A 15,576-nucleotide genomic window follows, 5' to 3' on the forward strand; every position below is an offset into this window, starting at 1 on the left:
ATTGCCTAGACCTACTGTGAAGAGGTGACGAGGTGTACATACACCCGAACGTGATAACAAGAGAACACGATGCTGATGAGGATGATCCATTGAGGTGAAGGTGTGCCAATCGCAACACAAGAAAGAGTGCTTTTCTTTGAAACTTCGTAAGGCTATTTTGTAAGTAGGTCTCACCACCCAGATTCAGGGAAACTCCTGGGCAGCTAATGACTTATGGAGAAGGACTAAGTTAGTTCCCTGTGTCAGTGTTCCTACAAGCAGCTCTTGGCTGGACAAAGTACCCCATCCAGACACTTCAAGAAAATCACTTCAAGGGAGATTAAGAAGAAGACAGAGAAGGAGCGGAAGAAAGCGCCTGAATGTCTTGTGTCTTGCAAGCAAGAAGAGAGGCTAAGGGTGGATAGCGATGAGAATGAAGACCTCCTTTGTGGTTGAATGAAGGGAAAGGATCAAGACTCAAAGAAGTCCGGGTGTGCTAAAGAAACCAGATGTCTTTCTCTGGCTTTTTTCCGTGAAAAGGGACCTTCGGGATCGAATGGGGAGCACAACAGAAGCGGGGGAAAGTGAGGGAGAAAAAATAGCTTCTTTTTCTTCAAAGATGATGAGAATCTGCATGAGCCGGGGACGTGTCTATGATAGAAAGTACGGAAGACATGGTGGACATACCAGGAAAAGGAAAGAAATCTCTTCTTATTGAAAGATCTCCGACCCATATCCTGTGGATCAAGTCTCAATTTCTTGCTGCATGTGTGTTATGTCCTGTCAATCGACGATGCGGCCGTCGTCCGTTCCAGGGGGGCTCTCTCGAATCCCTCTCGTCTCTTCTACTCTTTCCTTTTCTCTTCATGTTTGTTCCTATTGAAGAAATCACGCTTTCTCCTCTCTAGTGTTTTATTCCGTGTGTAGAAGGGTCGTGCTTTCTGCTGGACTGGAGAAACCTTTCCTGCGCTGCACACGGTAGTGGTGGTGTCTCCACCACCCCACCTCTCTCACCTCCCCCATCCCCCAAGCGTAGAGAAATAGATAGAGACAGGAGGTCTGCTGTCTCCCTCTTGTCTACTAGGAAGGATCGAGTGATGTGATCGATCGAAAGTCCAGCGTTGTCTGTCTCTGTCTCGCTTCGAGTCATCCTTGTTAGCTACCACAAGACTCACACAAGTGAAGAAGGAACCTCCTTCTCACTTTACAGTGTACAGGAAATGCGAGTCGTTTTGAGCTGAAGAAGAAAAATCCTTGTGCACCTGTACATTCCTTTTCTTCTTTTTGCAGGAGATCTCTACTTTCCTGAAGGCGTATCAAGAAAGAAAGAGAAACATCATCGCTTTGACTTTCCTCGCGGGCTTGTCGCTTCAAACTCTTCTATCATGAGTCTCGCCAACATCTATTTTCTCCCACCGCTGTAGTCCTCTGCTTCTCTCCGTAGACGGGGGAGAGAGAGAAGAAGAGGCCCCGGGAGAACGAGAAAAGCCGGGAAGGCGAACCGGGGAACGGGGGACAAAAAGAGGAGACGGCGCGATGAGAAGGAGAGGCGGCGTGCCTTTTCACTGCTGTCGACTTTTTCTTTCCCTTTTTGACGTGTGGAATGACCTTTTTGCCTGCGATAAAGTTGTTTTGTATCAGAGGAATACCATTTTAAAGAGATGAACGGGAGAAAACTCGAAGATCTTGAAATGTCGTCTCCTCTGAGACCCGCACGTAGGGGTTCGATGACGATAGTGACGTGTGCTGGGAGTAGCGAGTCCTTCTTCGCGGATCATGCTGGCTGTAGTAAAGAGAAGGAGTCTTCCCTTCTCGAACAGGATAGGAAACAGAGGGGACTTTTCTTTTCATTGTAAAGGATTGCCTCCCTCTTTCTCTCAAAGAGTAGTTTGTTTTGTGTGAATGATCATAACCTCTCTTCTCTTCTCCCTTCTGGGCGTACAGTCAGTTCTGCGATCGACGACTTCTCTAGCTCTCCAAACACCTTTCTTTCTCTCTTGAGAACATACTGTCTGTTTTCTCCTCTTTGTTGCTGAATCTCCTTCTCTCCGTAGAACGTCTGCGACAAAAGTTTGGTGGACGAGAAAGGATGAAGAAGAAATTCAGTTTATTCGAGCGAGGAATTTCTATTTAAAACAAGATCACGAATAGGAACATCTGCTTCGTTTTCGTTTTCCTCTTTATGTCTCCTCCCTTCTCTTCTTTTTTCTCTTTCAAAAGATGTTTGCGCTCGGAGGAAGTCTCGTTTCCTTCTTCTTTTCATGGAGTTCTTTCGCTTCTTCTTTTTCTTTTTCTTCTGCGTCCGAGCGAGTCGGGAGACGGTGAAGTTTGCGAAGGAAAAGACGACGAAGCCGGAAAGAAAAGAATTCATGGTGTGCTTTTCAGTTCTCTTTAGGTGGGGGATAATTCCTTTTTCTCTTGTCGTTTCTTGGCTCGTCTTTTCCAAAGACGGCGAGACCTTGGGGCAGTTGTAGAGTAAACAGTTTCTCTACTACTTGTGCAAGGTTTCTCGAGTTCCTCTTCCCCTCTTTGTTTTACTTCTCTCATTTGATCTTTCTCTTATCTACTTTCGGCCCGGTCTTTCCTGTTTCTCTGGTGCCTAGTGAGTGTTAGGCGAGTGTATCATTCTGGGGTGTATGTACACCTGGAAGGACAACTCACAGCGACGGACAGGCTTGTTCAAATTCATCTCTCCGTTCTATTGTCTGGACTTTTTCTCCTTGCTTTTCTGCTTCTTGTCTGTCTGTTTGTCTAGATTCTTTTGTTTTCATATCTTCAGATTCTTCTTCTTTCACTTTCTTTCTCTTTTTCCCTCTTTCCTGCTTCCCTATCATTACTTCCTTGGTTTCTCTCTATCTTGTACACTAGTTGTTCGCCTCTTTTATTTCTTTTCTGTGTATCTCTATAATCCAGTTCATCTCTCCCTTTCTCGTCTTTCTCTTTCTCTCCAAACTTTCTCTTGCCTTCCTCTCCCTTCTCTTCTTCTTCTTTCCGTTTGAATCTCTCCTCCGTTGTTTCTTTTCTCTCTCTCTTTGCTTTCCTGACTACCCGCCTCACGCTCGTCTTCTTCTTCCTCCTCGTCCTTTTCTTCTTCTTCCCCCCCTTCTCCCTCTCCTTTCACTTCTTCTTGTAGAGTTACCAAAGCGGCATGTGAGCTAGGTTCAGAAAGCTCAGAAGTATCACTAAGAAGTGATAGGTGTCTCAGTAAACAACTCTAGTTGACGCTGTAAAGGTCTCCGACGTGTTAACTATTTAGCATTTGGTGTTTCGAATATCCTTCCTGCCGTTTGCCCTTCACAATGTTTCTACGGCGAACGTGGAACGTTGTGAAGCGTCATCGATGGAAGCTTCTTGTTGGAGGAGGAGCTGCTGCGGCAGCTGCTGGGGTGGCATATCTGGGCAATCTGGTGTATGTACACTATAAGTATCTTTCAGAGATTGTCAATGACACAGATGAGCTTGACCGTCTATTAGCCGAGTTACTAGGTGTGAATCCTGAGGACATCAAAGAGGCCGTACAGAAAGAAGAGGAAGAAGAGAAAAGAAAGCATGGAGTTCTTGTTGAGGAGGCAGACCTTAGTAAGAAAGGAAAGAATGGCAAGGAAAAGAGAGAAGAAAGAGAAGGAGGAGGAGGAGAAGAAGAAGAAGCCTCTCATGATCATGGTGGGTCTTTGACCAGTCGAGTAACATCGTTCTTTTCTTCTTTCTTTGGAAATGAAAGAAAGGAAGAGAAAGATAAGAAGGGGAGCTCTAAGACAAGAAACATGATAGGAAGTCAAGAAGAAGGAGACAGAGGAGAGATCGATGACATTTTGAAAAGAATCTCCCAATCCATTGAATGGAAGAGAACTCTCCAATTCTTGAAAGTTCAAGAAGTTTGTGATAAGACGATTTGGAGTGTACGTACACCTCTTCATCATGTGATATGCGATTCTTTCTTTGTTGATCAATATACAGCTATCCTGCGAGATCCGGCGTCTGTAAGGAAATTGTCCCCTGCGAGAAAAAGAAGGTGTTTCTTTGAAATGTCGATAGAAGTCTTTGCTCGGACGTTAACGTCCCTCTATCTCTTCATTCTCTTAGCCGTCATCCATCGTATCGAAGTCAACCTTATTGTAGGCCACCAACTCCGTGAAGAAGACGAAAGCCATGGGAGACGACAGAAAGGCTGTCCATCGTGCGAGGGCGAAGAAGAAGAAGAGGAGGAGAGAAGAAGAAGAACAAGAAGAAGTTCAAGAGATGAAAACAAGGACAATGAGAAGATCTCCGAGTCCACTCGTAGAGACTCTTTTAAGAATGAAGTTCATCACTCTACTAGATCTCCTTCTTCTCCCTCTTCTTCTTCTATCTATTGTAGGGAAGCTAGATGGAAAGCTTCACCAGGATCTTCGGATCAAGAGACATCTTCTCTTTTGAGACATGGTGGTTCGTCGCCTCGTGTTGCCGATCTCTCACCGTCTTCTTCTTTTTCTTCTTGTAAAGAGATAGGAGAGAAGGCGAACTATTTGTTTCTAACGAGCTGTCGATACCTCCTAAGATCAGCTAATTCCTTGGTCACGGTTGTGGACACCTTTCTTGAAGTGACAGAAGACTATCTAAGTGCTATACAGCCTGAGGAAGTGGTCTCTTCCCATCAGCTCTTTCATCTTCTCCTTGAAGTTATTTTCAAAGCGCATGCACTTATTCTCCATCGCGCAGAAAGACGAGCAGCTCAAGATCATCTTACCAAGAGGAATCATGGGAGAAAGCATGCGAGACAAAGAAAGCAAGAAGAGAAGACGAGAGCCCAGGTCCTTAGAGACGGAGAAGTAAAGAGTGAGAGAAGTGAAAGAGGTGCAAAAGAAGAGGAAAGAGAAGATGATCGAGAGAAAGGGGATTTCATTCCCCAAGGTCTTGCAGCTCTTTTACTCCCAATGGATGAATCGATTCTTGATATCCGGAGAGTGAAGTTTCAGACAAGATATGAAGAAGAGATAGGAGCAGGAGGAGGAGAAGACGAAGAAGAGAAAGAAGAAGATATGGCAGGAGGCCGATTCTTATCAAAGCGATATAGAAGAAAGAGTATCTGGGAAAGGACAATGAAAGAAATTGAAGAAGAACTTTCATCTCTGACGGGTGCAATCACATCGCCTCAAGGTATCAGAGCATATGAACCAGGTAGATCTCCTCCTTCTTCCTCTTCTCTCATATCCACCGACTTCTCGGCGAATACGAGACATCAGAGCCATAGTGAAAAAGAAGAAGAAGGACCCTCTGTTTCTTTAAGAAGTGCGGAAGAACAAGAGAAAGAACGATGTGAGACTTCCTGCGATAGTCAGTCTACTCCTTCCATGAATACTCGCCCTCTGACCTGTCCTCCCCTTCAGTCCTCTCCTTCTATGGGTGACGCTGAAGAAGAAGAAGAAGGTCAGAATTCTTCCTGTTCATCCTCTACCTTTAGAAGGCATCTTCTTCGTTTACTTCTCAATGAAACACAAGATATTCTTGAATCTCCTATCGCTTCTTCTGCTGTCCATGAAGCCTTAACAGGTGGAGTATGGGTGCTCGTAGAACGACTTCAATTCTCTCTCTTACAGAATGGTGTAGCGACTCTCTCGCCTCCCCCTCCTCAGTCTTCTTCTTCTTCGGGGGTATCGACATCGTCTTCTACTTATGCTCTTCAAAGCGTCAAGGTATCCCCTTCCTCTTCAACAGATCGAGGTGCTGTCGCTAGTTCCGACTTCCCAAGAAGTAGGCAAGATGACCCTCCTACGTCACCTTTTTCTGACAAACTCCAGACTCGATCGATACGAGGAATCGAGAGAGAAGAACTCCCGAGAGAGAAAAGTACCGGTACTTCTCAGCCCCCCTCTCATGTCTTGGATTCTTCTCCCTCTCCACTACAAAAGAACTATGGTGTAGAAGAGAAGTCTCTTTCTCATATATGTTTCTTCCCTTTTGCTCGATGCTTTGGTCGATTCTGTCAGCTGGGGGATTGGATCGTTCTAGGCGACCAATCAGGACTTCTTCTTTCAAGCGCCCCTCTATCACGTAGATGCAAAGAAGAGGAAGAAGACACCCATAAGACTGAGGAAGGTCACGAGGGAAGAGAAAGACATGACGATCGACAACAAGAAGAAGAAAGAGAAAGAGAAGAAGAGAAAGAAGAAAAAAGAGATGATGTTTACAAGGATAGTGAACTCATGGCTCTCTTATCGACTCTACCTCAACTCGAACAGCTTTCCTCTCTGTTGTTCTTTCCCATCGATTCGGAAAGAGAGGCTGCGAGAGTTGAAGCTTTCTTAACTATTGCCAAAGAAGAGAAACAGAGAATGGTCAGCTCAAAAGGAAAAAAGTCTCGAGCGATTCTCTCCAGGGTGACGTCGTCTAGGTCCTGTCGTCCTGTCAAGAGCAAGTTTGGAGAAGACGGAAAGAGAAGTGATTCTTCGCATCTTCTTTCTAGGGCTGGTGAACGAGGAGAAGAAGAGAGGGGGAGAATAGGAAGAAAAGAAGAAGAAAAAGAACAAGATGAAGAAGAAAAGAAGAGACAGCGTGAAGGTGTCCGAAAGGACGAAGAGATGACAGAAAGACGACGCGATGAACATGATCGAGGTTTGAACAAAGAGGGAGAAGAAGGTGACAAAAAGAAGAAGATAGAGGAGGAGAAGAAGAAGAACGATGGACTTGATAGCAGGCGAGCAAAGATGAGACAAGAGGGAGAAGGAGAGTCAGGGAGACCCAGCAAGGATAGAGAAGAAAGAGAGAAGAAGAAGAAAGAAGAAGAAGAAGGAGAAAGACGAGATCTAAGGTTGGTAAAAGATAGTATAGGAGATGGAGATCCTTCGAGAAGAAGAAGAAGAAAAGATGAGAAGCCATCCTCTCTTCCTTCCGTGTCTAGAAGTGAGAAAGTAGGGAAACATGCATTTCCGGATAAAACAGGAGACCTAGAAGAGATCGAGAAGATGGGGAAGAAGAACACCTCGTCATTCCTCTTGTCTACCTCAGCATCTTCATCCTCTGTATACGTCAGCGGTGGGGGAGAAGAATCAAAGAAAGAGAACCGCTTTTTCTCATCCACAACATCGACAGAAACCAAAGTGGTAGAAGAAGAAGAAGGAGGAGAGTTAAGAGAAGTTTTATCTAAGAGGTCTTCTACCATACATCATGAAAGTCATAGGGAAGTTCCCCTTCATGAGCCAGCAGATTCATCTGTCTCCCTTTCAACAAGAGAAAGAGAGGAGATATCGAAGACACATCGCCAACAGGAGGTAAGTTCAAGTGTAGAGGACGGAAGCGCTGGTTTCTCTCAGAGAACGACAAACAGAGGAGAAGAAGAAGAGAATGTCGAGAAGAGACGAGAAGGCCACCAACTCATCGGGGGTGAGAAACCGAAGAAGGAGGAGAAAGAAGAAGAAGAAGAAGAAGAAGAGAAAGATGGAACTGTAGGGACGATGATGATAGTAAAGAAGAAGAAGAACAGTGAAGAGAGTCTTGTCGTGAAAGGGAATGCGTCCCAAGGACATAATGAAAACAAGGAAGAGAAGAATCTTGCTCATGAGAGAGGAGACATCAAAGATGAGAATCGAGAGAAGAACACATCCTTTCTTTCCAAGATGCATGTTGCTGGAGCAAGTCAGATGGTAAGAACGGAAGAAGAAGAAGAGGATGACGATGAAGGCTTCTTAGACTGTGAGGTCTCGTCGTTTTCTTCCTCCTCCCCTGTCAGCTCAAGTACACCTCCAGACATTCATTCGCTTCTTCTGCCTGGCTCTTCAAGTCGTCGATTGTCTAGTCTCGATGGTTGGGCAGATGTCCCAGCGGTAGGTGATCTCTCCAACTCTCTTGCCACTTACACCTCCAGGGAAGATGACGAGGAAGAGAGAGAGAAGGAAACGGATAGGAGAGAAGATGAGAAGACGATGAAAGATAACAACGGTAGGGACCATGATAGAACGACAAAAGAAAGCGGAGGAGGCGGAGGAGAAAAAGATAAAGAACGACAAAAAGAGGAAGGCGAGACAAATAGAGAGAAAGGAGAAGAAGAAGAAGAAAGAAAGGGAGAGAAGATGAGATAAACAGAACAGTCCATCTCTCAACTGAGAGGGCGAGAGAACCTATACCTCTCTATCATCTATCTACCTAGGTGTATCTCTTCTTTTTCTAGTTCGGAAGAGAAAGATGATACGAAGAAGGCGTCAATGGCAAGCCGAATAATAGAGGCTTTACGTTTCTTTCTCTCTGAAGAAAGTCGTATAAGTTCACGGTAGGGATGAGCGTCCTGTTTTGAGAGAACCTACTCTTCTCGTCAGAGGGTGAGCTGCAGATAGAGAGAGAGCCAAGTCGAGATAGAAGGAACAAATCAGTCTCTCTCTGAGAATGTAATGAGAAGGATGACAAGCAAACCTTGTCTCTTCTCATGGTCACTAAGAAGACTGAAGAGAGCATTCATCTTTTCGCGTTGTCGAGGAGACCAGGTGTTGACACCTGGGAGGTCTAGATAGTGAAGATAAGGAAGATGTCTCTTCTTCTCAGAAGAAGGAAGATTGCAGTTTAGAAGAGGTGATCTGTAAGGCGAGGAGATAAGAATAAGATTGAAGAGAAGACGAGATGAAGGGAAGGGGAACCAGAGAAAAGAGTACGAATTGAGAGAGGCCTCCTTTTCTTTTTCTCTCTCTTTTCTTAGACGCGGGTCATGATAGGAATGCAATGCCGTGCTTCGGAGCGTGTCTATAGCTGTATGTACACCTGGAAAACAGACCTGGACTGACAAGTTTTGCCTACCGGGGAGACTATCTATAGTGAATGAAGGGAAAAGTCGAAAACAAGGGAGAGAGACAGACGGAAAGGAAGAATACATCAAATCTCTCTTACTCTCGAGTGCACACCTGGTGCAGGGTTACATATTCATATCTACACATATGTCTTGTGTGTCGACATGATATGTGTGTGTATACATATATCCACTTTGATGTATGTACAGATACATGTGTATTATGATGTGATAGATGGAATTCATTTTAGAGGTGGAGAAAGAGAAAACATTCATCGTCGCCTTCTAAGCAAGTCGAAGTGTGCTTAGGTAGAGAAGTAACTAAAGATGGCATGCAGTGGAGGACAATACTAGGGACATAGTTCAAATCGAGTAACGCGAAGAATTATGTGCTCTTTCTATATGGTGAATCAATCTCGTATCTTTTATTTAAGTCTCTTTATCTTCAGTCTATCTATTGATCTGTAGTCTCTCTATCGTTTTTCTCTATACCTTTCTATCTGTCTATCTATCATACTTTTAGGCACCGGACACATCACCCCCCTTCCTGCTGGTAGATTCTCTAGAATTCACACCAGTGAGAGAATGTCTGTTGAAAGTTAATTGCCGTGCGTTATGAGACCGAAGCGAGTTAGCACTTACAGGGAGGGGGGCTGGTCACAGAGAGGGGGCCTCGGAAAGACCACACGAGAAACCTGACACCTTTAGAAGAGCTGGGGTCGTCTGGCTTCCTACCTTGTTTTCTCTGTCTACAGCCAAGTGACTGATTTCCTTGAGTACGAGAAGACGGACACAGTTCTCTATAATAGAAACTATGCAGGTGTATACGCTGCTATCTTTCTAGACTGTTTCTCGTCTCGAACCGAGATGATGTGTTCACTTCAAAGTCCCGGCCAAAAGAAGGCCTTCCAGTCACATATCTGCCATCACAACGGCGACGCCGGGTGCCTGCCTGACTCCTCTATCTAAGTGTCCTACATGTTCCGTATACTAGTGGTTTTGAATAGACATTAAAGAATCTTGAAGAAGTCCTGGGTGAGGCACAAGAAATCGGAAGAAAACGAAGTAAGAGGGACCAAACAACTGACAAGCGCCACTCGACAGTAGCAATGTCAGAGGGGACACCAGCGTGTGGTGGGAGCAACAACGTGTCATTGCTCTATAAAGACTAGGGGAGGAACGTTGTCAAGCCCGAGGAAGCCCCAGGCTGCAAAAAGATTGTAACTGGCTGATGCTAGGTAACTTTCCTTGTGTAAAGTAGCGCGAGCGCTGGCATAGGGGATAATAAAGATCGCTTCAGGTAGTAGGGACGACTGTTGTGACCGTAAAATAACTCCTGGAAACTTCAAGTAAGGCAGGTCGTTACTTGCTGAAGTCCAAGAGTGGCAAGACACTTGTTTTTGGAGTTCTTAATGGGTAGCATGATAGACACATAACACAAGAATCTCCTTCCAGGTCTTTCTCACACACGACCAAGAGCGAATGTTTGTCACGGTCAATAAAGAGATCAACCAGCGCCAGTCAAGAACCTTCAGAAAAACCAGGGAGAGCTACATCACCAGCCCGGAAGCACAGTCCGGACTAAGCCTCGCCATCCTACTCCTGAGGGGTACAGCCGATCCAAGCACACAGACGGTAGTTTTGACACAGGGAGCGCTACACAAAGAACGCCTCCTCGTTGCTGAACAAGGTACCGTGACGGTGGGCAGCGTTTTCTTCGGAGGCCCCAAGGTACCGCGTCTCGTCTCCTGAGAAGGGAGAACCCGCTCGGATGTGTGTGGACTGAAAAGAAGGAACGGGTTTGATTTCTACAGATATCAGCTGGCACTTGGAGAACGTCGTGATGGACCCAGCTTCGGGCGACCCCGGCGAGGACTACGGAAATACTTGAGTTTAGTGTGCGACGCTGATTTTGACAACATGCATGTGAGGTGAATGGAGTGAGGTTCGGCATCGGAGGCCTGCTCTGCTAGGGAGAGGAATCTAGTAGGCGTTGTCATGGGAACGAATCTTACACGACATTGTGAACCAGAACTCTTGGGTAGGCGGTATGTATGAAGTCTTTCGGTTGGAGACACTTCAGGGGGCTCTTTGGAATCGCCATGATGGCCAGAATGTGTCCTGTGAGTGTCAGTCCCTCTTCCGCCCCTGCGTCGACCTGGCTGATGTAAGTGATAGACGACTGTGATGCTGCGAGAGTTCATCCGGGGGGCCAAGGTGCTTATTGCGAACTTCTTTTTGCGCCTGACTGAAGACGTAGATTCACTGGGATTGAGCTTCGGTTGCAGTGTGGCTGAAGAGCAAGTCTGGGCCCTCTGGATCTGTAATCGAGGCCGGTAGTGCTGCTTGAGCATTTCACGTGCAGCGAGCCTTCCACACGGACGAGCGCGGGATTGCCCGTGCATGTGGAGCTTCGTTCTAAGAGTCCCCGAGAAGTGAAATCAAGGGCCGCGGCATTCTCGTCCATGATCAGAAGCGTGAGGACACTGGAGCTGTTCTCGCAGTCACGGAGCCGGGCTCATCTGCTTCGGGAGCCCTCATCTCAGGGCCACACGAAAAAGTGGAACCCGAAGCAAGCGTTGTCGGCCATAAACAGACTCGAGATCGTAAAGTTGCTCTCCCCTTCTCCAAAGACCTGTCGAGGTCCAAAGGATTTGTCGCCGACGGGAGTATGTGAGTCTTCTCGTGGATGACAGAGGAAAGCACGAGGAAGTCAACTGCGACAGACTATGTTGAGAGGGCATGTGGTGGCTGGCAACCTTTTGCCCATCACGTGTCTGAGAGACGAGGGACGGCTTTCGCAACGCCGGTGCTCGTGGTTCTGAAGCAGTCGGCAGAGTCACAGAAGGCATATGAAAATTGAACTTCAAGGCAGCATGTGTAGGCAACCGGAGCGAGCCGTGATTGAAAGTGGCAACGACTAGCGAATCGTCGGAGAACACCAGCCGAGAAGAATCTCCTACATCTACAAGACTTGTGAATCTGGAGCTGGACATCGAGCTGTCTACCGCCAGTCGACAAGTCTGGGACGCGCTGCGGAACACACTGTTGTCGGCCGAGAGTCCAATTGACCAAGGCCTGTTGACGGACAACAGCGTGCCCTCCCAGTGTCTCGGTAGACCAAGATTCTCTGCTGTATGAATCTCAGGCGTTTCGGGCCGAGTGCGGTTCACGACTGTACATAGAATTGTTATTGTTGGACAGTAGGATCCTACATACAATTGTGATTGTTGGGGATGACCAAACCGAAACTTGCAGATTTGATAGTTGCTGAGGCGTGGTTGTTGATCACGTTGCGACGCATGGAGATGAAGGTGGAGAACGACGAAACGACAAGAAGCAGTGGCGTTGCCTCGAAGCGACTAAGAAACTTGCTACAGCGTATACACGGCTCGAGGCCTACGATTGTCCTTGTTTTCATGAGAGTTAGGTTGGATCCTTTCAGCACAGAGAAAAGTGCACTCCCATCAAGGAAAGATCAGGAGCCGTTTTTATCGAGAACGCTTGTCTCCCTTAGTGAAGAGCAGAATTTCATCTTGTGGCACGGGCAGAGAACGCAGGCCCTAGCCCAACTGGTCCTACATTTTCCCTCAAGACCCTCAAGGAAGAACAGCGTACAGGACACGCTTACTACAGTCTAATAGGACTGAAGTAGAATTACCTCAACCACAATAGCACCAGTTCTTCAAAGGTTCACCTTGCACTAATGATAGTCATGACAGTTTGTAGCGCCATGAAAGGTGACAGGGGTACTAGTTGCTGTAGATCTAATTGCTGTGATGCTTTGTCTTGAACTACGAGTGCCGATAGAAGCCCTCTCCAGCTTCAAGATAACACGACTGACAGCAGCAGCGTGCGGAGTGTACATCTATCTGTCTTTACCGATCATGTTGAATTGTTTTCTTGGACAGCCCTGGAAAAAAAGCGTGTTTCAAGTCATGTAGCCGTCTGTGTAACTGCGAGATGTTCCCAAACATGAGGAGAGACTAAACTGTTTTCCCAGGTAAGCCGATCATGGCTTCTTGGTTAGAGATCCCACCCCTCGCCACGTGTGAATATCAATATACGAACACATCACTGCTGAAAGATCCTAAAACCTAAACTCTCCGTGAGATGCCTTCCACAGATCCAAGAGCCAAGGGGGCCTTTCCAGGTTTTCTTCTTTTCTTGGTGGTATAACTGATTTGGTCCTTTCGGGAGGCGTTCACCCCCGACATGGTGTGTGTTTCTCCGTGTACGTGCTGCTCGGTCTCCATCGCGCTGACTAGATACTCTACTTTTCTGAGGCTCGTGTAGGTCCGGACCTTGGACCCATCCGTCTCTCCAGTAAGAAAGCCTCCCGTGTTATGACAAGAGCAAGGTTTCTCTTCTGTTTTCGTTGAGGTGTTTCTCCTTCCTTCAGAGAAAGTTCTGTCTCTCTTCCTTAAAAAGAAGTGAAGGGAGAGAGAGGGAGAAATTTCTTTAACTCTTATCCCTCCTTACCACTCCACCAGCATCCTCGTGACCCCGTTATCCGTTTCCTTCTCTCTCCAGCCCTCTTAAGATAATTAACGTCTCTGTCTCTCATACTCACTGTTTTAATCTATTCACTTCTCGTCCTTTTAGTCACCATTGCTATGCTTCTGAAGTCCAGCAAATCAACGAACTAATGTCAGAATACTTATTTGAAGACTTCTCTTTCTAGCTTCAAAGAAGCTTGACCTAAGACTTCCCTCTTTACATGTCCTGGACGGCCTTCGTTCCTTTTTCTCCTTCCGCATTTTCCTCCTTTTTCTCTTTCTAAACTCTCTTGTTCCGTCTCTTGTTAACAAGAGCAAGAAGACCTGCTGAAAAGAACTGTTCGTCGTCAGCCGTTTGCTGGCATCTTTTCTCTGCGGATGCCGATAAACCTCCGGTCAAAGTCTGTCTCTCTCCTTTACGGACTAACTAACTTCTCTTGAAGCAAACATTCCTTCATCTTCTTCTCATACTTGGCCTTCTTTTGCTCTCCTCTCACTGCTGCCTGGAAGTTATGATAGATAACTGGCGACGCTTTCTGCACCTGCGCCGCAGTCAGTCCGGAACTATCAATCGGTATCAGGGAACGGGTGAAGATGCTTCTTCATCGCTATCTTCGCAGGATGAGCTTCCTTGTTTCTCTTGAAGAAAAATTTCTATTTTCTCCACTCTTTCGGCTCTGTCCACCGGTCCCGTTGTGAAGAGAAGCTTTCAAGAGGTGTGGTAGATTCTGCAGAGAGGAGAAAGATGCTGAGAAAAGTTTCTAGGAAGCCTTAAGGAGGTTTTTTAGCGTTCTTCCTACGTAGGTTCGGCGGCTGTTCTTCTTGCTGAGAGACGGATGTGTTCGGCAGGGATTCCTATTTTCGTCGTATCTGAAAGAAAGGAAGAGCTTCAAGGGGGTGAAAAGAAGATGACAGCAAGCCAGCGGGTAGAAGAGCATGAGGAGGAGAAAGCGTCGAGAGCGGGATCCCGGGAGGTCGTAGATGCAAAGCGTTCTTGGGTTTCGTTTTCTTTTTCTCCTCTTTCTTCTTTGTTTCTTTCTCCTTTCCAATGAAATTTCTTCGCTCGTATGAACCTTCTCTTCTTTTTTCCTTCTTTTTCCGTCCAGGGTCATCTTCTTCGGGGGTGATCTTTACCTTTTTCTTGTCGGTATCGAAGCTTCTCGATCGTTTTCTCTTCTCTTCTCCCTCGAGGTGCTTCTGTTGCTTCTCTTTCTGACTCGTCCTCTTTTTCCCCTCCCTCCTTTCTTTCTCTTTTCGCCCGTTTTTTCTTCACACATCTTCTCTTTCTTGCCGTGCCTCTTTCTCATCCTTGCCAACAGGAAGGCCATCCGTCGTCCATAGCTCTGCTTTCCTTCTTTCTTCGTGTCGACTGCGGCGCCATGAGCTAGCTCTTCGGATCTTTTCTCTCACATTCAACAACTCATCATTCCCGTCAAACTTCTTTCCTCACCTTCTCATGAGGAAAGAAAGAGAAGGAAGGAAAGGTTGTCTGCTGGACTTGGGGTGTGTTCAAGTCTCTACTGAATCATCTCCTATCTGACCACGACCATCATCGTAGCCGTCCTTCTCTGTCATCTGCTTCTCTTGGTGTCTCCATCTCCATCCTCTCCTTCCTTTTTCCACACACTTTCCCGGAGAGAAGAGAAACAGCTATCTTATTACTGCCGTCCCCAGCATTTTCGTGTCCGTCTTCTTCACACACAGAACGGGATAGACAACAGCACAGGGGCACATAGACATCCCTGGCGAGGGAGTTGTTCTTTCTCCTCTTCCTCTTTTAAACAGGAGGTGAAAGGTTTTCTTCTCCCTGCTTGAGTGTGTCTGATTCGCATGGAGGTCGATGCGAAGATCGTGAACAAGATGAAGAACTCGTGTTCTTCTTCATCTCTCCCCCCCTCTTCGATCACGAGTCTCGATATGAAACAGAAATCTTTGTCGGAGGAGAAAGCATCTAGTACACCTCTTCGGACATCTTTTCTTAGAGAAGGAGATGAAGGAAAAGACGAGAATCGTTCAGTAGACCCCAACCTGTCAGTAGATAGTCAGAAGACTTCTCTACCAGGAGGAGGAGGAGGAAACCACTTCGTTAAAGGAGGACATAGTCATACTACCAGTCATCATACTTTACATAAGAAAAGTTCATCTTCTTCTCCCTCTCTAGATGAAATCCGGTCTCGATTAAAACAGATAGGAGGGAATGGAACATCTCGACCACATACAGCTGTCCTAACAAGAACTCCTTCACGAAACCACTCTTCCCTACAAAAGAGTGAAGTGTTTTCTCCTCAATCCTCCTCCTCCTCGTGAAAGAGAAGTCGGATTGCTATGAGGAGAAAACACTTCACTCTT

The 15,576-nt window shown here is 46.4% G+C and overlaps 2 protein-coding genes across 2 annotated transcripts; both read left to right on the forward strand.

The window, feature by feature from the left end:
* Positions 1–1,137: 1,137 nt before the first annotated feature.
* Positions 1,138–12,036, forward strand: CSUI_006303 (peroxin-3). Its single transcript, XM_068066466.1, has one exon. The coding sequence runs from the start codon at positions 3,279–3,281 to the stop codon at positions 8,031–8,033; it is 4,755 nt and encodes a 1,584-aa protein (XP_067921563.1). The 5' UTR covers positions 1,138–3,278; the 3' UTR covers positions 8,034–12,036.
* Positions 12,037–13,945: 1,909 nt separating this feature from the next.
* On the forward strand, positions 13,946–15,491 carry CSUI_006304 (uncharacterized protein; the record flags this gene model as incomplete). The annotated part of the gene is made up of 1 exon (XM_068066467.1): positions 13,946–15,491. A coding segment is annotated over exon 1 (432 nt), but the record flags the coding sequence as incomplete, so codon positions are not given.
* Positions 15,492–15,576: the final 85 nt, after the last annotated feature.

This window comes from Cystoisospora suis (genome assembly GCF_002600585.1).
Source record: "Cystoisospora suis strain Wien I chromosome Unknown contig_3158, whole genome shotgun sequence".
NCBI classification, from domain to species: Eukaryota; Apicomplexa; class Conoidasida; order Eucoccidiorida; family Sarcocystidae; genus Cystoisospora; species Cystoisospora suis.